The sequence below is a fragment of the Macrobrachium nipponense genome, chromosome 2 (genome assembly GCF_015104395.2).
Source record: "Macrobrachium nipponense isolate FS-2020 chromosome 2, ASM1510439v2, whole genome shotgun sequence".
Lineage (NCBI taxonomy): Eukaryota > Metazoa > Arthropoda > Malacostraca > Decapoda > Palaemonidae > Macrobrachium > Macrobrachium nipponense.
Window position 1 is genome coordinate 126,189,036 of NC_087201.1, and position 24,745 is coordinate 126,213,780.

General features: G+C 38.5%; 1 protein-coding gene across 1 annotated transcript in view; it reads left to right on the plus strand.

The window, feature by feature from the left end:
• Positions 1-23,208, plus strand: part of LOC135220977 (3-oxoacyl-[acyl-carrier-protein] reductase FabG-like) — a 218,272-nt gene extending 195,064 nt beyond the window's left edge. Inside the window, exons 6-8 of the mRNA XM_064258663.1 lie at positions 9,618-9,654; positions 9,797-9,860; positions 15,956-23,208. Of these exons, the coding sequence (XP_064114733.1) occupies positions 9,618-9,654; positions 9,797-9,860; positions 15,956-16,114 (260 nt within the window). The 3' untranslated portion in view covers positions 16,115-23,208. The remainder of the gene's footprint in view (positions 1-9,617; positions 9,655-9,796; positions 9,861-15,955) is intronic.
• The last annotated feature ends 1,537 nt before the right edge of the window (positions 23,209-24,745 follow it).

The window sequence follows — 24,745 nt, forward strand, 5'->3', positions numbered from 1 at the left end:
TTCCTCAGGCGAGGCCTAAAGAGCAGAAGCAGCCTCCGCCTCGTTGTATTACAGAAGGGATTTTTCTTGACGGTCCTTCCCGGTCACGGGAATTTTTACGTTTTCCTTTGCCCAGAGGTTCGCGAGAGTGAGGGCGGACGTTGCCGCTAAACTTTCGAGGTGATCGGGGAAGGGAAGAGGAAGCTCTCTTCTCTTCTACGACACCGGAGAGGAGTTTACCAGGTGGCGGATGATTCTTCATTCTCTCGACCCCCAAGCCAAATCCTGATTTTGTCTGACTTTCAAGTCAACCCTTGCCTTCTAAGGCTTCGGTCTCTGTCTCAATTGAAGATTTTATTGCTATGGAGGCTGTTATGAGCTCCTTACAAGAAGCTCAATCCTTCAATATGTGGGTCCTCGGAGGGCTTTTAATGTATATCAAGGACTTCCGGGTTTGTTCCTCCTGATGCTCCTCTTTTTGAGAAATTCTGCTCATCCATTTCAATCGCTTCTGTACATCAGAACGAGCTTGCTGCTTCAATGCAGGCCTTTCTTGTTTCTCTAAGGCGTAACCTGTTATTTGTTGCAGTTACCCTCCTCTGTATCGGAGATTCAGAGAACCCGTCTGTTGTCCTCTTCTCCTTTTTGGCGATTTTCTTTTCGATATTTCTGTGCTTTCTGAGGTTTGAAGGAACATCAAGGTGATGCCTCTTCCCAAGCTCACTGGGCCTTATCAAGAGCTTTTCCTCTGGTCTTCCTCCCGTTCCTTCAAGGAGTAAGCGTAAGTTTAGGACCAGATCTGTACCTTCTGCTCCAGCCCAACAACCTCCTTCTGGCTCTTTTTTCCAGAGTACATCTCAGGTTGCTGGTGCCTCTTCTTCATCCTCTGGTGCTCACCCTTTGAAACGCGGGAGAGGTTCTTGGCGTGGCTCTAAGGGCAGAGAAAGAGCTCAACCTCCAGGAGGACCTTCTTCTTCTTCTTCTTCTTCTTCCTTGTCTCTGTGTAAGAATTTTCGAAGTAGGAGTCATCACCTCGCCTGGAGACCGCAGTAGGAGCTTGTCTCTCCCGCCATTGGTCAGCTTAGCAGGGGAGAGCGGTGGATGCTTGGGTGGTGGAGGTCCTGAAGGAAGGTTACGAGATCCCTTTTGTTTTCCAGACCTCCACTTTCCAATCGTCCTCTCGAGTTCAGCAGTTATTCCCCTCACTCAATCAGGGGTCAAGCCTTGGAGAAGGAGCTTTCGGCCCCCTCTTGGAGAAGGATGCCCTAGAGCGAGCTCCTCCTTCTCCCGGGTTTTACTCTCGGAGTGTTGTAGTTCTAAAGGCCTCGGGTGCCTTGGCGCCCCCATCATAGATCTTTCGGTTTTGAACAAGTTCATTCTAAAGTCCAAGTTCAGGATGGAGACGGTCCAGACTGTTCTTTCATCCGTCAGGAGGGGGGACTGGATGATTTCCATCAATCTGCAGGATGCTTATCTGTCAAATCCATCCCCATCCCATCCAAGAAAGCAGACCTTAACCTTCGGTTTTCATGGACTCGGGGAGTTTTCCAGTTCAAGACCCTTTGTTTCGGCCTCACCACTGCTCCACAGGTCTTTTCTCGGGTGATGGCTCCTGTTTCAGCTATTCTGCATCAGTTAAACGTAAGGATGCTTGCGGTATCTGGACGATTGGCTAGTCCAGGCCGAATCTCTAGAAATGTCTCCGGTCGAGGGAGATAGTTCTGTCTCTTTGTGTCGAGTTGGGCATTCGTGTCAACTTCGACAAGTCCACCATCTAATCCCTTGCCTAGATCATGACTTATCTGGGGATGTTTTGAATTCCCAGATTTTGAGGGTTTCTCTCGCTCAGAAACGGATAGACAAGCTTCTGAGTCTGATCGAAGAATTTTTGTCCTCCGTAACGCAGCCAGTTTCTCTTTGGAGGTCTCTCCTGGGCCATTTGTCATCCCTCATCCAACTGGTTCCCGAGGTCGTACTCAGAATGAGGTCCCTTCAGTCGACCACTTCGGACCAGTCATGGGATTTCGTGTCCGAGGACACGATAGTCGCCTCTTCTCCACAATGTCAGAAGGATCTCCGTTGGTGGATGCAAGTTCACCGCCTCAAGTCAGGGACATCTCTTCTTTCGGTTCCTCCGGACCTAATGTTTTGGTCAGACGCCCTCGGATCAAGGTTGGGGCACACACCTGGGCTCCGAAGCCGCTTCGGGCCTTTGGTTAGAGGAGGAGAGGAGCATGTCAATAAATTGGAGGGAACTGAGGGCAGTGTACCTAGGGGCCTTCTTTCATTTCAGGAACAACTGTTGGAGTCGGTTGTCGCGATCTTTGTCGACTACACCACAGCAGTCTCGTACTTGAGAAACCAAGGCGGCACACAGTCGGATCTTCTCACTCAAGAAGCCCGATCAATCCTGTGTTGGGCAGAAGACAGGGGGATTACGTTGGTCCCTCAGTTTATCCTGGGCCATCACAACGTCTTAGCAGACGCCTTGTCGAGACCGAACGAAGTTCAAGGGTCGGAGTGGACACTTTGCCAGGAAGTCTTCGACAGCCTCAGGAAGAAATGGCCTGTCACAGTCGATCTGTTTGCCACCCCACTGAATTTTCGGTGCCAGATATTCTTCGCCCTTACCAGACTCCTCAGAGTGCCGGGACAGACTCTCTTTTGCAGGACTGGGAGGGACTCAAGCTATGCGGTTTTCCTCCGTTCTCTCTGGTGAGGTCAGTCCTCAACAAAGTGAGGGCAACCAAGCGTCTGGATCTCACCTTGATCGCCCCCTTCTGGCCACAGAAGGAGTGGTTTCCCGACCTTCTGGAAGCACTGGTGGAACCCCCCATTCGCCTGCCAGAGAGACCAGATCTTCTCAAACAACCCCAATTTTCATACGGTTCCATCAGAGGCTCCACATGCTTCATCTTCATGCCTGGAGACTGTCAGGAGGTTCTCCAAGCACGAAGGGTTCTCCTCCAGAGTGGCGCGACAGTTGGCTCTTGCAAGGCGGCAATCAACCAGAGTAATTATCAGGCTAAATCGGTCGGTTTACAGACGTTGGGTGTAAGTCTCAAGGACATTCAATTTCTAGACCTTCCTTACCGAAAGTAGCGGAGTTTTTAGTTCATTTACATCATGACAGGGCCCTGTCACCTTCGTGCATTAAGGGTTATAGGTCTATGCTTTCCTATGTTTTTAAGGCAAGGCTTCCTGAGATCTCTTCATCTTATGTCATTAGAGATTTACTTCGATCTTTTTCCCTATCTCGACCCAGGCCGCAGTGTTCGCCTCCGACATGGGACGTTAACAAAGTCCTTCAAGCCTTAAGGTTCCCTCCGTTTGAGCCTCTGAATTCTGCCAAATTTAGGGACCTCTCTTCTAAGACACTCTTCCTTGTCTCACTGGCTACAGCCAAGAGGGTGGGTGAACTGCAAGCACTCTCTTTTCTGGTTGCCAGATCTGGACAAGACATGATTTTGTCATACCTTCCTGAATTTGTCGCAAAGACTGAATTGTCTGATAATCCCATTCCCAGGTCTTTCGTACTGAAGTCGCTGGTCGACTTTGTTGGTAATTTAAATGAGGAATTAGTTCTTTGCCCTGTTAGGGCGCTCTCATGTTATTTACGCCGCACGAAGGACATTCAGACATTCAGGGTCGTCCCCGTCATCTGTTTGTTTCACCCCGAAATGTCAAGAGACCTATTTCAAAGAATGGTGTATCCTTTTTTCTTAGAGATCTGATCGTTAAAACTGGTGGTTCGGCTGCTGGGGAAGACCAGACGCCGAGAGCACACAGTATTAGAGCAGTTGCTACATCAGTAGCTTTTATGAAGAACGTCTCAGTCGCCAAGGTGCTTGAGGCGGCGACTTGGCGTTCTAATTCTGTTTTTGCCTCTTTTTACTTGAGGGATATTTCTATCTAGTTCTAGGCGACCTTCGTTCTTTGGGCCCGTTGGTGATGGCAGTACAGGTCATCAGACAGGAGAATTAGGTAGTCTTCCTGTTTTACGTTTGGTTGCTACCTGTATATTATTCATTAATTTTGTTTTGTTGTATATATTTTTTGTTTTTGTATTATAACCCATGGCAGTTTTTTTTGACGTAGTTATAATGGGAATTAGGCAGTTTGGTATTTAGGTGTTTTTGATGACAAGGACTGACTGCTTGGCAACTCATGCTGCTTCCATTTTCAGTGTGAAATGGTTCCAGCCACTGGGTTGTCGGCACTGGCGACTACGCTTCTCCAGAGTCGATGCTGACCTAGGACTAGCCACTGGTTCGCTTGTCCTGACGACTCCTGCTTCTTCCACTGTCCTGGACAGGGAATTAGTCGATGGATCGTCTGCTGTCATGGTGACTCGCTCACCATCTACTTTTTGTCTCACCTGTCTTCTCGGAGTCAGACACTCGTGTGAGATCAGGCGACATTTAGTAGCCCTGAGTTTCTTGTTGACGAAGTCGGTTGCGTTGATACACCCCCGATGATCGTGTAACACGAGACCAGGTTGGACTGTCAGGCATTCGTCCTTCGGGACTGAATCGCCTTTTTGCTCCGCGCTCCTTTCTCTTGCACCAGAAAGCTCGAGTTAGAGTTGCTCATGAGCCGATTCGTTGCTGGCGATTTCGGGTTGCGTTGATACACCCCCAAGGTTTGCTTAGCTTTGAATCGCCCAGACAGTCCAGACACTCATCCTTTAGGGAAAGAATAGTGCTTGATAGTCTTCAGGGTGCAGCCTTGCTGTCCGCAATTCGTCTGACTGGTCACCTGGTCGGGCACCTGACTTTAGTACAGACGGACTGACTATGCACTTACTCCTTGTCCTGTGCTACCGCAGTTGGTGGCATTATGGTAGGAGACTTTGAGTTGTTAGTATCTTTGACCTTGGGTTGAGTTTTGACTGCCTATGATATATATTTCTTTGTTTGTTTTCTCCTACTCTGTCCGAAGGGGAAATTGTATTCAGATTCCCTCCTCCTTTTCAATGTGGTTAATCGGGCTAGATAAATTATATTAAGGTAATGTTTATTAATATGGAATTTTTATTCTAAAATTAATATTAATAATACTTACCTGTATAATTTATCTAGTCCCACCCATCCTACCCCACGATCTGCCTATCACAACTGATTTGAGGGAAGGTTTTTCGTATCTGTCAACGACAGTGTTGCCAACTGGCGGACAGAATAGGAGTAACAGGGTTGCCAATGTGGTAAATTTTGGTGCGGTTTTTGGGGATTTAGGGCTAGATAAATTATACAGGTAAGTATTATTAATATTAATTTTAGAATAAAAATTCCATGTTCGGTCAATTTGACTCTACCGAAATGGTCGAAAAACGCAATTGTAAGCTAAAACTCTTACAGTCTAGTAATATTCAGTCATTTATCTTCATCTTGAAACAAATTCGAAGTCTCTAGCACAATATTTAGATTTATGATGAATTTAAAAAAAAAATCTTTCCTTCCCTCCGCGGGCGGATTCTCCGCCACAAATCTCTGAAATGCGTACGTCCCATTCTCGGAATATTTGCTCCGTTTCATATTAGACATTTCATAGAGTTTTATATATGAAAATGTGCGCAATTTCATGTAGAATAAAACTAAAAATATTTGAAGTTGTAGCTTTTCTTATTTCCGAAATAATTGCATATAAAAAAATATATATAAAAAAATTTGACATTTGGACAACTTTAACTCGTCAGATATGGTCGAAAACTGCAATTGTAAGCTAATACTCTTACAGTATAGTAATATTCAATCATTTGTCTTAATTTTGAAAGAAATTGGAAGCTCTAGGACAATATTTAGATTTATGGTGAATTTTTGAAAAAAAAAAAAAATATTTGTTTACATCCGTGCGTTACGAATTCATGCATTATTTTGTGTATATTTTATCTGTGTTGCTTTATCGTTTTACAATGTGTTATATACCAAAATGATCGCAATTTAGTGTAAATTACAAGGAAAAAAAAGTAACTTGTTACCTTTAACCGTTTTGCGCACCGCGATTTGAATACAATTATATATGAAATTTTGTTTTGCGCTATCATATATCGCATTATTTATATATGATAATGATAATTATTTTCATTATTGATGATTGCATACTAAACTTCAGCCAATGACAAAAAAAGGAGCCAAAAATGAACTCTTAATCTTGAAAACTAAGTGTGCTGTGATTTTTTGAAAAAAATATTTTTTCCGCTTCCGCGCTCACTCTGAAACACCTCCGGCACACGGGAGACAATTTTTTTTTGTACCGCTTCGGCGTTTAAGGGTTAACTGGGTAAAGGCCGAGAGAGGTCAACCACAACTCTTGTCCAGGCGGTTTTAAGAAAGACTGATACTGTGGCATGGGTGTGTGATCCTTGACCACTCTTCACCTGATATACGCATGCGTTACCAGATCTCACAAGATTCCTTGCTTTCATCTGTGATTTAACCGGATCCAGCTAGGCACTAGAAATGATCCTGTTGTTAAGACCAAAGGTTTGTTCATGTATGAACAACTGTGCATCTTCGTAGAATTAACTTAGCCTCTCATTCTGAAGACTTGATGAGATGGAATGTTGTATATGGATTCAAATGCCAAAATTCATTGGTACGACGACCTTGTCTCTCTAAACATCTGTGTTGACACCCACAGGAAGGCACAGTATTTAAGCATCTTGGTGTTGGGGGGGGGGGGGCACCAAACATTTTTGTACCACCTTATACCATTAAAATTGGTAAAAATCTTTCTTGCTACTCCCAACTCCCACTGACCAAAACCCTTTGAGGCTCAGCATGTTCATTACAAAAATTTCAACAGACAATACGTTATTAGATGCACATAATTCAACTAACTTTATTATTTTGTCAAGCGCCAATGGGAAATGATTTGAATAGGGGATAATTATGTGCATCTAATAACGTATTTTCAGTCGGGGAATCATTCTACAAGCAAAAATTCGGGTGTAGTATGGGTAGTCATTTAAGTCCTGTTTTAGCCAATCTGTACATGGAATAGTACTTTGAAACTACAGTAATAAATGCAATAAAACCCAAAAACATGATTTGGATGAGATATGTTGATGATATTCTAACATTTTGGGATAATAGGTGGGGCAATTTTAATGAATTCCTTTCAAAATTAAATGCATTAGTGCCAGCATCAAATTTAAAGTTGAATGGGAAACAGACAACAAAATTCCTTTTCTTGATGTTTTAATAATCAGAGACACGACAGAATACAAATTTACCATATACAGAAAACCAACGTTCTCACTTTCATACATTCACTACTTTAGCTATCACGACATTGCTATCAAGATAGGTGTAGCCAGCAACCTGTTCTTAAGAGCCTTACGAATTTGTTCCCCAGATTTCCTGGAAAAAGAATTTGAACTAATTCGTAAGCAACTTTCGTTTTTAAAGTATCCTGACCATATAATTGAGAAAGCAATTCACAAAGCAAACGTAATTTTCTACCGACCCCCTAAAGACAAGACCAGAGATACGCCCAACAACAAAATAAAAATTCCCCACCTGGACACGATTAAAAAGGTGACTCAGACCCTTGGAAAATCTAACCCTTTTGCATTTACTTACCCGAACACCTTAGCCAAATCCCTGATTAACGTCCAACAAAAGACATCGCCCAAGGACACTGGGGTTTACCAGATCCCATGCCAGGACTGTGACCAATCTTACATCGGATTTACAGGAAAATCACTTCCCCAGAGATTAATACAACACAAACGGTCAGTTAGGTATGGACAACAGAACTCAGCTATTTTCAACCATATAAATGAACATAACCATAGAATAAACTGGAATTTGTCACGTATAATTTATAGCAGCAACTGCCGGTACAAGAGTCAAATGATGTAATCGGCCTTAATAAAAGAGAGGCAGGTAATGAACATCTCAAAAGGAGCGTGGATTTCAGATGTGATCGATGAAGTTTTCATTCAACCAACGCTTAAGAAGATTAAAGGAAGATTATCAGCGGGGGTGACCTAAATTGGCTTACCACCTTTTCTGTAAACCTTTCTCATTCATATACCTGAAGAGAGAGAACAGCAGTCTCTGAAATATAGTACTTTTCTCTCTATATTGTGTGTTTTTATGACTCCTTTTATTAGATATATATATATATATATATATATATATATATATATATATATATATATATATATACATATATATATATATATATATATATATATATATATATATATATATATATATATATATATATATATATATATATATATATATATATTACACACACACACACAGTCCCCAGTTATCGGTGGGGGTTCCGTTCTCGGCGGGGTGATGATAAGCAAAAACCACCATTAACTGAAACTTGATGATTTATGGCACTTAAGGTGCCAAGTTTCAGTTAATGGCACCTCTTCTTAGGTATGTTATGGCTTCATAACTCTATTATCGGCACTTTATGGCGCTGATAACTGAAACTTGGGCTGTTATGGTGCCATAAATTTTATGGCACTAGACAAGGCCTGTTTTGGTGCCATAAATTTTATGGCTTTCGAAAAGGCCCGTTATGGTGCCATAAATTTAATGGCGCTAGACTCTCCAAGTCTCTCAGGAAAAAGATGGGGGTTCCCTTTATTTTTACATAAATTATTAATTTATAAACTAAAATCTTACTAATTCACTATGGTATGTTCTTTAATGAATTGATATTATAGCTGTTTACATTGATATTAATATTTGAAAGTTATTAAATCATTTATACAAAAAACATACATCTCAGTAAGAGAGAGTACGACAAATTTCTAATCAATTTGTATTTCTCCTAGCTAACAAACCTGAGGTCTTGACAATAGGATAATCTTCTTGCACCCGCTGGAAACCGGTCAAAACAATCAAATATTGTAAAGCAAGGAATCTCGTGTATACGAGATGGAGCTGGTCACCGACCAGGTATAGAACCTTGTGATGTGCTAGTCTTTCCCCCAACCCAGGAAAAAAGACTGGATGGCTAGAGTTGGGCAATAAACATTAAGACCTTAGGTTTGTTAGCTATGAAAAATACAAATTGATTAAAAATTTGGCATTTGTTCATATATGGAACAAACCCTCGGTCTTATCAATAGGATAGACTTACTTGGAGGAAGGCACAAGCATTCTAAACTGGCTGGGAGTTAACCCACCTGACCATCCTTCCTAGAAGAACGAGTTCTAAAGAAGAGGTCCCAAGAACGAGTTCTAAAGAAGAGGTCCCAAGCCCATGAGAAAATAGACAATCAGATATCTAAAAACTCAGCCATTTGGGTTGAAACACAATAATATATGGTCAGATTCATTGCATTCCACAACAAACTGCCTGTTCAAGAAACATAACATGCAATCAACAGAGATTTTTCACCACTCCTCACTCCCCTTGCTAGATGATCCTTTGCAGATTTGTCTATTGTTTAGTCACAATACAAAACCACCACCAATATGACCACCTTACTCACCTGTTTCAGACCTGGGATGACCAAGATCAGTTGTGTGCACACCAATTGAACCTTACAACTGATGCCTTATGATCCACAAAAAAATATGATTTTTATAATTTTAGATATGGGATTGTCAATGTATATTTACTTTTTATTGCGTAAGTGTAATTTCTCATTGATTTTTCAGAATTGGCAGAGAAGAAAGTTCGTGTTAACTGTGTGAAGTGAGTACAGTAGTAAAATGTATAAAATGTCATTTACATATGATTATAAATACTAGTACCAATTATGTTGTTACACAAATTTGTTACATGTTTGAAACATTTTTATATGTGAAAAATTCTTAAAATACTGGTTTTCTTTCAGTCCTGGAGTAATAATAACTGAACTACAGAAACGTGGAGGTCTGAATGAAGAAGCATACGCAGCAGTAAGTATATTAAATAAATAAATGTTAGTAGAATATTTTATAATTATTTTTTATGAATTTCTCCCAGTTCTGTTGAGAGTAGGTAATTATTTTGCAGTCTTGTGTGTCTTTGTGTTGACAAAATTCTTAAGAATGGATTTGTGAATAATCTCTCTATATCCACCTTTTGGTAACTATCTGGCTGGTGTTAAAGATTTTACAGATTTTTACCACTGAGATGGTTTCCCATTTTTTTAGTGTTGTAATGCGATTTCAGTGCAACTTTCTAGTTTTCTTTAAATAATATAGTTTATAAATTTTGTAGCATCCCTTGAGATCCTGCTACATTGTTTTCTTCAATTTTAAATTCTTCCTTTTGGCATCTTTCCACATGTGTCAAACTTAATTAACTTAACTTTCCCAATTTTACTATTCATTTAGACACTTGAAAAGTAGTTGAAACTCTTAACTGGAAGAATTAGGGGAAGGGAAGAGGTCACTGAAGATTATTATTGTTTTCATGAAAACTTGTTTTGTTTGAAAACATACTTTGTTTTACAAAACCTGTTAATCATAATTAGCCAAGATCTAAACTGTGCGACAGATTGGCATATGAGAAGGAAGTTCAGTCACTGAGAGCAAAACCAGAGCTTCTAGGAGCGGAAAGAAATAGTTCCCTGTATAATTCTCTTGGAATAACTTGGTTCAGTCTTGTCCCTAGGAAACCAGCAGTAATTACAAATTAAAACAACTATAAAAAATAAAGAGATAAGGAAGAACTCCATTAGCCCTTAAAGTACAGGGCTAATTAAGCATACCCCTAGACTCGGCAAACTTCAAGATTGGTCATTTAAAAACAAAACATCAATGGAAAGAGGAAGATATGCAAATACACATGGTGAATATTTACAACCCTGTGTAGGGCATCTTTTCAAATTCACTTGTAAATTTTACCAAGTTATGTTTCCTCTGAAATAATTACAAGCAGTCCCTGGTTATCGGCAGGGGTTCCATTCCCGGGGGTGTGCAGATAGCAAAAACTGCCATTAACCGAAACTCAGTGATATATGGCGCCGTAATGGCCCTGATAACCGGCTATTGGTGCCATAAGCACCCTTATGGCGTGCCTTTATAGCGCCAAAAGCACCCTTATGGTGCACCATAAGAATCCTTATGGCACTGATAATCGGGACTCATCCTATTATGGCACCATAAATTGCCAATTTTAAGGAGCTAAACAAGCCCCATAAAACCGGAACGCAGATAATCGGGGACTACCTGTACTACTATTTTATTTTGTAAAATTATAATTACAGCTCTCACAGTGTCTTAACAGATAAAAACTAAAATCATTAACAAATTCTGAGTAGAAATTCCCATATTCACACATTTCTCTCTGGAACATTTACCCCCATCATTTGTGGAAAATTCGCCTATTTGTGGTATTTTTCTATGAGAAATATCCAAATTCATTTTTTTTTTATCAATTTCATCATAAAATACAGTTTTTGTGATAAAACTATTAAAAAAAAAAAGGTATAAAAATTTTTAGTGGGGTTTACTTGATTTTTAACTAATAAAATAGGCAGTTTTGAGCATTTTTATAGGAGTTTTAACTATTTACAGGTTCTAGCTATTCGTAGGGGGGTCTGGTACCCATCCCCCATGAACAAAGGGGGGAATATGGTACAACACATATACTGTAACCTGTTTGTCTACAGCAGCCTGTGATATAGAAATGTATATGACTAAGAGACATATATTTCTCTTTTTATGACAATTTTGTTTATTTATTATTTTTAAGTATAACTTTTGCACACCATTCATTGTTATATACAGGAATTCTGATTAAAGCAAAAGATAACTTTTCTTTGAGTTTAGAATAGGTCTATGAAAAAATGACATTTTTTAATCAGTTTGTATTTTTCAGAGCTAACAAACCTGAGGTCTTACAAACAATCAAAGATTGTAAAGCATGGAACCTGTGGCATCTGGAACTCATGCATATACGAGGTGGAAGCTGGTTACCAACCAAGCATAGAACCTTGTGATGCACTAGTCTTTCCCCCAACCCAGTAAAAGAGAGAGGGGCGGCTAGAGGTGGGCAGTAAATGTTAAGACCTCAGGTTTGTTACCTATGAAAAATACAAATTGATTAAAAAATTTGTCATTTGTTCATATGTGGAACAAACCCTCGGTCTTAGCAATATGATAGACTTATACTTGGAGAACAAGGTCTAAAGAAGGGGTCCCAGACCGGTGAGAGAATAGACAATCAGATATCTATGAACTCAGCCATCTAGGTTGAAAAACAATGATATATGGTCATAATCATAGCATTCAGGGACAAAAGAAAACTGCCTGTTCAAGCAACAAACCATATAAGCCACAGAGGTTTGTTACCACTCCTCACTCCCTCTTAGCAGGAGAAGGGGAAGGCGAAGCAACGTTTGCTCGCAGCCTTCTCAGCAGAGAAGGCAGCAAACCTATCCTCCAAAACAGAGCCAAATCTCTTAAGAACTGCCTAACATAAAGCCTCGGAAGGGCAGTGATTCGTCATAGTACAAAAATTAGCACAACACCTACTGCATGTGGAATGGGGGTCCGTAGCTGAAGAAGCCAGGAAACGAGAACGTGGTAACCTTGAACTGTCTCCAGGCACATACGTTGGCAAGGCCGAGAAGATGCAGAGGAATCCATAATAACATAAGCACACACAGACTAGCAAAAGAGCAAAAATGGACAAACAACTGGGATGGCAGAGAGCAAGCAACCATGTCGCTCACCCAGGCAGTTAAGAAAAAGACTAAACCTGATAGTGTGGGTGTGCGGTCTTTGACCAGTTTTCACCTGATATATGCACATGTTGCCAGATCTCACAGATTCCTTGCTTTTTAATCTCCGATTTTATATCGGATCCAGCTAGGCACCAGAAAATGATCCTATTGTTAAGACTGAAGGTTTGTTTGCATATGAACAATAATTTAGTGTCTTGGATGATGAAAAATATGGTAAGTGTAGCTAATAAAAATCTGATGCCAAAAATGGAAATTATTAGTGTATTAAATCTGTTGACAAATAAAACAAATACTGCTGAATAGATACAGGCAGTTACCGTTTATCCAGCAGGGTTCTGTTCCATCGGCTCGATGATAAGCGAAAATTGCCGATTTATGGCGCTTATGTTGACAGTAACTGGATTTTGGCACTGATAACTGGTTAATGGCATCTCTGTTAGGTATCAGTGCCATAACTCTATTATCGGTGCCGATAACTGGAAATCGGCACATGATGGTGCGCTAGACAAGCACCATAAAACCGGATCACCGAAACCAAGTTCGGTGATAACCAGGAATGTTTAGTATTGCTTAAATTTTATTTTTTTGGTGAAATATAACATCAGATATTTATCCCTATTTGTGCTTGTATCATCTTTGGTTTGCTACCATACCCAATTTATTTGCATCTTGCCTCTATTTAACATTAATTTCTAGCACCTCAGTGGCGTGGTTAGTTTGGTGTTTGCTTCTCACCTTGGTGGTCGCGGGTTCGATTCTCGGCCATTTCATTGAGGAGTGAGAGATGTGTATTTCTGGTGATAGAAGTTCACTCTCGACGTGGTTCAGAAGTCACGTAAAGCCGTTGGTCCCGTTGCTGAATAACCACTGGTTCCATGCAATGTAAAAACACCATACATACATATATACATACATTAACGGTGGTCTTATCACTGTGCCTTAGATCTTGACTTTTAGCTTGATTGGCAGTTTTTTTTATCACATACTACATACTCCAGCTACCTTTCTCCACTTCCCCCTTGCAACTTTTATCCTACTGTCAACTTCAGCCTCACATCCTCCCTCTTGGCTGAGAGTAGGTCCTAATTATTTAAACTTTTCCACCTGCATCTTTCTTCCCTACTAGTAACTCACCAAAACCTCTGTTTTATTAACTTTCACCTTTAAGCCACTCCTCTCTAAAGACTCCTGAGACTCTCCAACCCTTCTCTGTGGGTCTTCCTCATTTTCAGCAGATCAAAAGTGTAAAACTCCCACAGCTCTTCATTTCTGATCTCTTCTCTCAACACATCCATGATCAGCACAAACAAAAATGGGCTTAATGGTGACCCCTGGTGTAATCCAACACTAACTTCAAAGTTTTCTGTTTCCCCAACTGCTATTATTACTTTTGTGCTCGTTCTTTGATACATCATCTTGATCAGCCTAATCAACATTTCTGGGACTTTCTCTTCCTCCAGCACCAAAACGTCACTTCTCTTGGGATTCAATCGTATGCTTTCTCCAGGTCTATACATGCACAATAAAGCTCCTGGTTTCCCTCTAGCCTCTTTTCCTGTAGCTGTCATAATATAAAGATGGCATCCACTGTCCCTGTTCCCCTCATGAATCCATACTGTTGTTTCCTGATCTTTACGATCTCTCTTAATGTCATATCCAGTATTCTCTAAAAATTTCAATCCATGTTCTGTTAGTTTAATTCCCCTGTAATTACCACAATCCATGATATCTCCCTTCTGCTTGTGTATGTACATATATATATATATATATATATATATATATATATATATATATATACACACACACTCACACACATACCATTAGACTCTCCCAGTCATTGTATGTATATATATATATATATATATATATATATATATATATATATATATATATATATATATATATATATATATATATATATATATATATATATATATATATATATATATATATATATATATATATAAAATATAATACACACACACACCATTAGACTCCTCCCAGTCCCTTGGCAATCCTTCCTCTCCCATATAGCTTTTAATAAATCCAGCTCCCATTTCTCCTCCTCTGTACCTAATAATCTGATCATTTAAATTTGGAACTCTGATGGACCTGGTGCTTACCTTTCTTCATTTTACATAATGCTCTCTTCATTTCTGTATTCTCTATCTCCATACTGGTTCCTCTACCCTCTGTGCTTCCCCTATCTCCTCTCTCAATTTTCAGTATTTAAAAGTTGCCCAAAATACTCTCTCCATCTAGTATTGCTAGTCTTCATCCCTATACTATACTATTTCCATCTCTATCCTTGATGACACCCAGTTTACCCAAGTCCTGCCTTTTCCTCTAGTTTGAAATCTTAATAGATATCCTTTTCTCCTTCTTTAGTTCCTAACCTTTCATTCAACTGCTCTGCCACCCTTCCAATGGCCATACCTACCCTCCTTTTTGCATCTCTTTCCTCTTCTCTGTACCATTCCTCTGCACTCTGTGCATGCCTTACTTTCCAGTCCTGAAATGCTTTTGATTTTCTCTTAATTGATTCTTGCACCTCTCCATTCCACCACAAATTTTCTCCTCTCAACAATTAATATCTGCTGGTTCCCACCAGTTCCTCTGCTTCCCCAAAACATATTTCTCTCATGTCTGCCCAGATATTTTCCTCTCTTGTTACCCTGTCCAGATTCTAGATTCCCCCTTTCCAGCCATCTCTGTCACTGTCCTCCTAAATTGTTCCCCCTTTTCTCTAAGGTACCAAATCTTAATTCTAGATCTCATCTTTCTCTTTGTGGGTTTCCTACCTCTCATTTAAAATCCATCACCACCAACCTGTTATTTAACATATGCTTCTCCCAAAATCACTTTGCAGTTCATCACATTGCTTACATTACATTTCTACAAAACCCAATGATGGATACATCTAAAGCTTTTTCCTTTGTGATGCTGATAACTTCTCATATCTGGCATCAAAAAGTTTCTATTATTAATCTGTACAGTGATGTTAAATATTATAACTGTCATATTCTTAGCTTTCTAATTCATTTGCAGTGTGCAAGCCATTAAATTTACAATGATGTTCGTCACTAATGTTCCATGTATCTAGGAAAAAAAATGGGTATATTCATATGGTTACTTGACAGTTCACTTAGTTATTGTAACTACCAACTGTTTTCTAGTATTTAAACAGTTTGTCTATATGTGGTAAAAAAGGCATCTATGTTACTGTACCAAGTAGTGGATGTTTCTCTTTGATTCAGGGTGTATTGGATGTTTTTTAGTTTCATATAGAAGGGTTTCACAATTTCTACTATATTGCAGTTCCTTGAACGTGCGAAGCTCACTCATGCTCTTGGACGCCCAGGAGAGCCTGATGAGGTAGCAGCTACTATTGCATTTCTTGCTTCTGATGATGCATCTTTCATTACTGGGGTATCAGTTCCAGTTGATGGTGGTCGTCATGCTATGTGCCCTCGTTAAGGCAGCACGTGTGTGAGGGAAATAAATATATATTATTAATGATTGTTTGTTTACATCTTACAATACTTTTAGGTGATATAGGTAGATTTACTGCATACAGTTAGCAACTTAAACAAATTTAACATCAAACAATGGTACTGAATGTCTGAAAAAATTTATTTGATGACTGCATGGGATAAAAGGTACAGTAGAGCTCCGGACCTCAACGATAATCCGTCCTAGAAGAGGGGTCGAAATTCAATTTTTTTGAGATCTGAATCAATATTTTCCACAAGAAATAACTGAAAATGGATTAACTGTTCCTAACCACCTATTATTACCCTAACCTTGCCTTATTATACAAAATTAAATGTTATGATACTAAAACTATTTTTCATATAATGTCCTTGTAAAATAGGGATGCATCTTTTATGGCTGCAAATTACTAATCTCTTCTTTACCAGGAAGCTTAATAAAGCGTAAAGATTGTGTTCGCTACCAAACCACACACGTACTAAACATTGCTTTCACTTGCAAAGAAATTCATAATCTTGTGAAGAATAATCAGTCATAAAAATCCATAATTAAATAATAAAGTAGAATATTACTACATATGTAAGATATACAAAGACTATCAAACACCATTAAGTTTTTATGTTAACACTATTGATGTCGAAAGCCTTTGTATATTTTTCGTCCTTTACTATTAATTGTGGATTTTTATGACACACATTGCTCTCTCTACCAAACCTCAGAACGGTGTTCGAAAGTCTTTGTATATTTTTCATACTTTACTATTAATTATTGATTTTTCTAACTACATTTTTCTTATTTTACTATTAATTGTTGATTTTTATGACATACATTTTTCTCACTACCAAACCTCACACGTAAACATTGCATTTACTATTGTGTGTGTGCATGCATAGTTTTGTAGACTAGGAATATGTCTAAAAAAATCGAGGCTGGATGCTAGTTTACAGCAAGGAAATCCCGCAAAAGTGAAAACTGTGCACGTACCAAAACAATAGCAGTGGAGTGATCAGTTTTAAACAAGTCATAGCAACATCGCCACCAATGTTACCAGATGCAGTAGCATCATTTAATACTTTTAGCATATTTGAGGTAAATTTTGTTGCATAGCATAATATTTGGCATAACCCATTTAGCATAATTTTTAGTTTGGCATAAATATACTTAGAATCATTAAAAACAACAAACATACCTGACTTTTTTGATAAAATAATGTACGTAATATTTAATAAATTAGGTTTATCAATCTGTCACATAAGAAAATCTAAACAGGTTTGATGTGTCCCTCATACATACTGCCCAAGCGTCACAAATGTCTGTGTTTCATGACGTAAGTGGAAATCAAAATCCCAAAAATAATCTTGGAGAATGAACAACAAGACTTGGATAGTAAATGGTGAGCACAAATTAATTACAAGTGACGATACTGACAGTTTTCTTTTTGAAAACATCGACACAGTCATTCTGGGTTAAAGTTTATCTAAGTAATAAGTATGCTATTCTTTCAAAGTTAGCTTGAGTTCATTTCTCCATGGTATATATATATAAAAAAAAAAATCAAATGTTTCACTAACAAATGAACTAATATACAGTGAAGATATCAAGAAAGCAGGTGATTGCACTAAATTTAATCCTTCAAAGGACATGCTGAGGTCCATAGATATTTCCTGTGTAAGTATAGGATTATCAACTTTCATATTTAATGACCAATTGTATTTACTATATATTTATATTCACTGCGAAAATAAACTATTAATTTAGCATAATATTAGCACAATTTTGTCATCCCACTAGCATAATTTTGAAAGATTTACCATAATTTCCTATAGTGTTTAGCATCAAATGAGAAATGAGATCTATGTTAGCATAAAATTAGCATAACTGTCATCCCACTAGCATAAATTTGATAGATTTAGCATAATTTCATATGGTGTTTAGCATCAAAATGGGAGTGAGATCTAAGCATATCAGCATAATTTTGATAGATTTAGCATAATTTCATATTTATTGGAAAGTGAGATCTAAGTTAGCATAACATTAGCACAATTTTGATAGATTTAGCATTATTTCATATAGAGTTTAGCAACAAATGGGAGGTGAGATCTAAGTTAGCATAAAAGTAGCATAATTTTATCATCCCACAAGCATAATTTTGATAGATGTAGCAGCATATTAGCATAATTTCATATGCAGTTTAGCATCAAATGAGATCTGGTAACACAAAACGCCACCAACAACAGTAACTAGTAGCGTTGACTGATTATTATTAATAGGGCTTAGTTTTTCTAGACCTCTGAGTCTTAAGTAGACTCTTCTCGGGCTGGTAGCGTTGCGTTGACTGAAACAATTTTGTTTATGCACATCATATGGCCACTCTGGTTGAATTCTGTAATTTTGTTCGAACTATAATGCAAAGTTTACTCAAAATTTGGTGTCGAAACCCGATTATGTCAACTTCTAGTACGGTTGAGGTCCAAGGTTCTACTGTAAAATGAAAATATAAAGACAGAGGTAAAATGAAGTTAACCAAGAATGTTTAATTATTTTTTTTGCTATTTTCAAAGAGATTTCATGAATAACAAATTTAGAATTACAATTTGTATTCTTCCAAGGTATGTATAAAAACTAAAACCTTTAACACAGGAGTATCTTTCAGTGCAGGCTGGACACTGATTGAAACTTTATATCAAGGTGCTTAACTAACTTTTCCTATATCAAGGTGCTTAACTAACTTTTCCTATATGAAGGTGCTTAACTAACTTTTCCTATGACAGCAGGGACTAAGCGGGACAGTGGCAGTTGACGTATGACTAAGTTTACCAAGGAAAAATACGCATTGTTATTCAAAATTTATTTGTTCCCACAGGAATACAAACCATTGGCTTTTTCTATATTAGACTTACTCTTCAGGAAGGAGGTCAGTCCCTTACAACTGGCTGGAGTTGACAGCCACCACAGAATTACCATGAAGCCAGTTGCATTATCAACAGAAGAACCATGACTCCTGTAACCTCCAACTAGTTGGGCAAAAAAGTTGGTCAGAGCTATGGGGCCCTAGGCCTGAATGCCCTTTCTAAAGCAAGAAGGGATTACTGGAGAAGGAATGCCATGGAGCAGCATGATGTCTCCTGTACTAGACTTCCTGAAGGAAGGCAGGTTAGTTCTGGCTATTTGAAGTAAAGGATTTAAGACTAAGCTCTATTAGGGGATGCTTCCTTTTCTCAGATAGAGAATGGATATCCGAAATGTTCTCACGTGCAACTCATCCAACACCAGCATTTACTTTGCCTGGATGCTGCCCTTAAGGGAATTAGAGGAAGGGCATCCAGTCATTCCTCTTTCACATCTTTCAAATTTACATTGGACCTTAGATATGTCAGATGAGATACTGACCCAATGTGATCTAGTGCTCGGGTGACTACAAACTTGTTGGTCAGCAACTACAAATCTGAAAGAAAATGTGTAAGGGTCTTGTGGACAACATCCCTCAGGTAGAATGAGTAAAGGTAGTCTGATGATGCCAGACATCTGCCCTCATTAACTGTACATCTGGAAAGTTCTTCCAAAAACCAATGGGCAGACCTACGCCAACCTTTGTGAACCCTAACATGGGAAGGGAGGCCAACTGTTTTATTGAAGGTTATAGCCTGTCTGATTACTTCATGAAGCCAAAAAGGAAGGTTGTCCTTGGACACCTCCTCCTTGTGCTTACCTGCATATGTTAATGAAAAGGTGCGTACACTCTGGCCTCTGGGAATGGATTCTTTTAAAATAGTGGTTTATCTTCTGAATGATGCATATTAATTTATTACAATAATAATTGACAGCTTGCACCAGGCAGAGCAACATCTTATCTGTGTTTCCACCAACAAAGTCTTGAAGAGAGATCATAAAAATCTGTCCAAGACAGGTATGTTTTGGATTTGATTTTGGCCAAAAACTTGGGTGCAAAGGAGAATGATAGAGATTCCCACCATTCCGATTCATGGACAAGATGAGGACAGGCCATGCAGCCCTCTACTTTTTCTCAGCAAAGCCCAAGCTAAGAGGAAACAGTCTTGAACATAAGGTCATGGTCTGAGGGTCTAGACAAGGGTTTGAAGGGCACACAGGTGAGACTCCTAAGATAACATACGTAATCCTGGATGTTAAAACCATTAGATGTTCTATTTATCTGAGAGGGGGGTGTCCTATAACAGAATCCTGTACCAGTCCTGAAGGACAGATACTACTGAAGGCTCTGCTTCCTGGTCCTGCCACTCAGCCCAGTGGTAAGAACAGACAACCCCCTACATGTGGCAGTGTAGGAGGTGAATTACCACTCTCAACAACCTCCTCCCTTCTTCTTCCCTTTACCTCTCTTCTAGCCACTGCCAGAAGTGGCGGCTGAAAGGGCCGAACTCTGTGTCTGGGTTTAGCAGGAGGCTTAAAGGCAGCATGGTTAATCAGAGCTTTTGGACTCTGCCACTGACGTACTGCTGCTTCTACTTTACTATCAAGGAAGAGTAAAGAGGAGCCAAACACTGAACTATGCTGAAGTGCGAGGCTAATCTTATGTGAAACCTAGTGAGAGGAGAGAGGCAAATCATATCGCCCCACAGAGAACCATGTTTGCCCACCAGTTGGCACTCTGGTGTGCCAGGAAGGTCAGTGCTCTGCCTTCTGACACAAGCAACCTCTGATACACCACCCTCTTGTTCCTGGATAAGATGTCGTAAGTAGTGTTGACTGTAAGTGAATTCAACCATAGGTTGAGCCATAAAACATTCTTGAGTATACGTAGTCATAGTTGTCTCATCGGAGCCATTTCTGTTGCAGAGAAGGCATCTCCTTCCTGAGGTAACCTCTCCTGCATAAGGCAGTTGGTCAGTCTATAGGCTGATGTGCCAGGTGCCAGCATAGTAGCCTCCATATCCTCAGATACGTACTACCTCCTCTGGCATGGAAGCGGGTGGGGAAGGAGATTGCCATATATGCTGGAGGTGAGGGGATTCTTTGACTCACATTCACCTCCTCTAAAACACCACAAGCATACTAAGACGAGTAACCTGGAGGTTAACTCCATTGTTGATCCAGGTTAGCTCCATTGTTGAGAGTTGACCAGTAAGAAACCTGTCATCCCAGATTATTCCACTCGTGAGTGAGAGATAATCTCCAAAAATCATTGTTTCAGCTCTGAAGGGGGTTCAGGAGGTACAGGTCCATCCATACTTAGAAGATCCACATGGTCACAAGCTGATGCTATTTCAGCCAAAGGACATGACACCAGAACTCCACTCCCTAGGACATTCTTGGTCCTGTGAACAAGATGAGCCTTTCACCAAAGAGAGGTACAAGACCTAGCCGCAGAACTGCATTGATACCTGGTTGCAATCCAGAACAAATCCCTCACACTGCTCCTTCTGAACCCCCTCCCAGCAAGGAGTGAACCACTGAAGACCTATCCCTGGAGGAGGACTGCTCTATGCAAGCATGCTATAGGAGAGATTATGTTTGCAAACAAATGAAGCATATCTGGTGCATGCACAATTAGCTGGTGAGCAAAAGCAAACATGGCAGACGAAGCTCTCATCTAATTTAACTTTGTCAAGTGTTTTGTGCATGCTGTACATGTCTGACAGGGTAAGGATTCTTTCTTGCTTATTATGTGGTATATGTATGTATTCTTGTGTAGTGCTGTATTAGTTTCTCAAAATGTGATAAAATTATTCTCAAACTTGGTGTGTTTTTAAGTTTTTCAGTCTGTTAACTTCACTTCCCATGAGAGGAAAAACATTTGATGGCAACAATATATATATTTAAATATAAAATAAATATTATTTTGCTTTCCATAAATTTTTAGAAAACAGTAATTTCAAACAACTTTCACATGAGGGCTAGCTGTCTGTGTCACTGCATTCTTGATAGTGAAATGGTCTGAAATTAATTCATTCATTGGTCCTTTAACTCTATTAATTTTCTGTGAATCCCAACTGTTGTTATTTTTTACTCCAAAAACATGGAATTATAATTTGATGTATTTATTGTTGGTATATAGGTTAAAATAAATAATTATATAGGAATGTGGTGGAGTAATAAAGTTTTAAATTTTAATGTTGTGAAATTACGTAATTTTGAGCAGTCTTCTGAAACGATATCAACGAAAATATGTAAATCTGAATATTTCAAATGAAAAATATTTTTATGCTCTCAAATTTTGCATACGATTTTATTATTTCATATAAAGATCAACTTCAAAACTTCAAATGAAAGAGGACAAATTAGATATGTATGTCTGTCCATGTGCTGGTTACTGGCAGGAAAATATTGGAATGTCAATCTCGGCAATGTTTGGCAGACGAACTTTTAATGGTGGTATAGACATGGAGGGGCTATTGTGTGGGTCTTTTGAACTTAGTAATAATATTACTCATTTACTGAGCAAGTGCTCTATCTTATACCTCCTGAGCAATGTAGGCTTGGTTACAAAGTGCTCTGTCTCACTGTTCTGTTTCATCTTAATTCTCTTAAGCTTTGCATGAATTGGACAGTGAGTGGCTGCCAGCCACTTATTTCTCCTTTCCTTGTCACTTTTGCTGGGAATATGATGCCAGGATACTAGGCTTCCCTTTCCCCACCTATTAGTGCATCCTACAATAACACATGACTGAACCATTCCTTAGAAATAAGACACAGATTAACTTGAAAGGTCAATGTTCATCTGATACAGCAGTGAAACGGAAAGGATTTTGCCCACCAGCCTTGGTATTGTTTGGGAAAAATGTGTTGATGACTCCTATTGGGAATGCTAGTTTTTTACCCCTAAATAAAAAACATGTTTTTCACCCACAAATAAAAAAACAGACTGACAAAAAAAAAACAACAACAACAAAGAATGGAAAGAATGATGGATATTCATGCAATCCAAGCCTTTTAACCAGTCAGTATTGGGTAGCATAGCAGTACATCTGTCTCAAACAGTGGCAGAAAACAAGTGAAGGCGATGGTTGGTGAGTGAGGGATATTGCCCCACTCACTCCTCTTCTTCCACCTGGTTAACTACCTTGTTACAAAGTTTTGACTGTTTCCAGCTTGCACTGAAAGATACTCCAAAATGAAAGGCAATGGTTTGTAATCCTGTAGAAAAAAGAAAAAAAAACTAGGTATATGTTGTAAATGCAATTATACATTTTTTGATAGTATCTTGCTCTTTTTACCTTTAATATACTTTACATTATAAATAGAAAGTACTGTACAATATATGAATTGAAAGCAGTCTGAAATAGCATCTAATATCCATTTTGTGAATTCTTATTTTGTAAAAATTTAAGTTTTGGAAATGTAATATAATGTGACATACAGGATAAATAAGAGGTAATACATGTTTAAGCAGTTGTGTAGCTCACATACATTTTGACATGTTATCTGTCATCCAGAATGTAACCTGGCCAGAAGTGCAGGACTTATTTGTATACACAGTGTGTATTGTAACATCATTGATAGATTCTCCTTATAGGTAGATCTAAATGAATAAAAAAATTAAATTCTTCAAGAAGGAAATGTCATTGGTTGAAAAGGTTGAAGTTAATAAATATACAAATTCAAAATTGATATTAAGTTGCACATGTGTCACAATGCTTTTGGTTGTTTAGTATGCAGATTTTTCTATGTACAGGCCTGTTTTATATGGGTAATCTTGTTAGTGAGTGAATTTTCCTATATATTAGAATCATCAGTCACTGTAATGTGATATGTTTTCAAAAAACTATTTAGCAAAACAGTACAGTATATCAAGTGGATAACCTGGCCAAGGTATTCTGCACTTATTAGTAAGGCTTATTACAAGGACTGAAATATAAATTTACATGGTGTTTAATATTGCGTATACTTTTATAATCCTCCATTTTCAGTTGTTTTAAAGATTATTTTGGTGAATGGGATCAATCTATATATCCAAGACTGGACAGGTTTGCACTGTGAATGGGATCAATTTATATATCTAAGAATGGATAGGCTTACACTAAGTGTTAGTGATAAGGCTCAAGTGAAACATTGAAAATATACTACATATTTTATAAAAACTTATGCAAGTAAATATGTATATTGCTTATTTGCAAAACTTAAACCTAATTTAAGACTGTTCAAATAATTACATTCTAGATTTTCAGTGCTAACTTTTGAAATGTTTACTTCAGTGTTGGGCAAGAAATATTCCAGATATTTTGGATAATTCTTATGATAAGAGTAAGGACTGGACTTTGACACTTTGGCAACTAAATGATTTATGTGAATCTATTATATTTGTGTAATAATTATAACATCAATGAATTTATCAACAGAGTTGTATTGTTAATAATTACTGTAAAATAACATGCTCAGCCAAACTGTTAACATTTTATACTATGAAGATTTATGCTGTATAATATTTTACCCTTATGTACATAAATACAGATATGATAATATATATAGGATTTGAATAGCCTGAATAAGTCTTTCAACTTCTATTATTGGATGGTAGTTATTGTTTATGGGACACATACTTTTCTAATGACCTATTTTTGGGGAATAAAGTTTTACAGTGAGAACAGTATGTTTATATCCTTCAGTATTTGACAAACTTTAGTAATACTTCATGTAAGA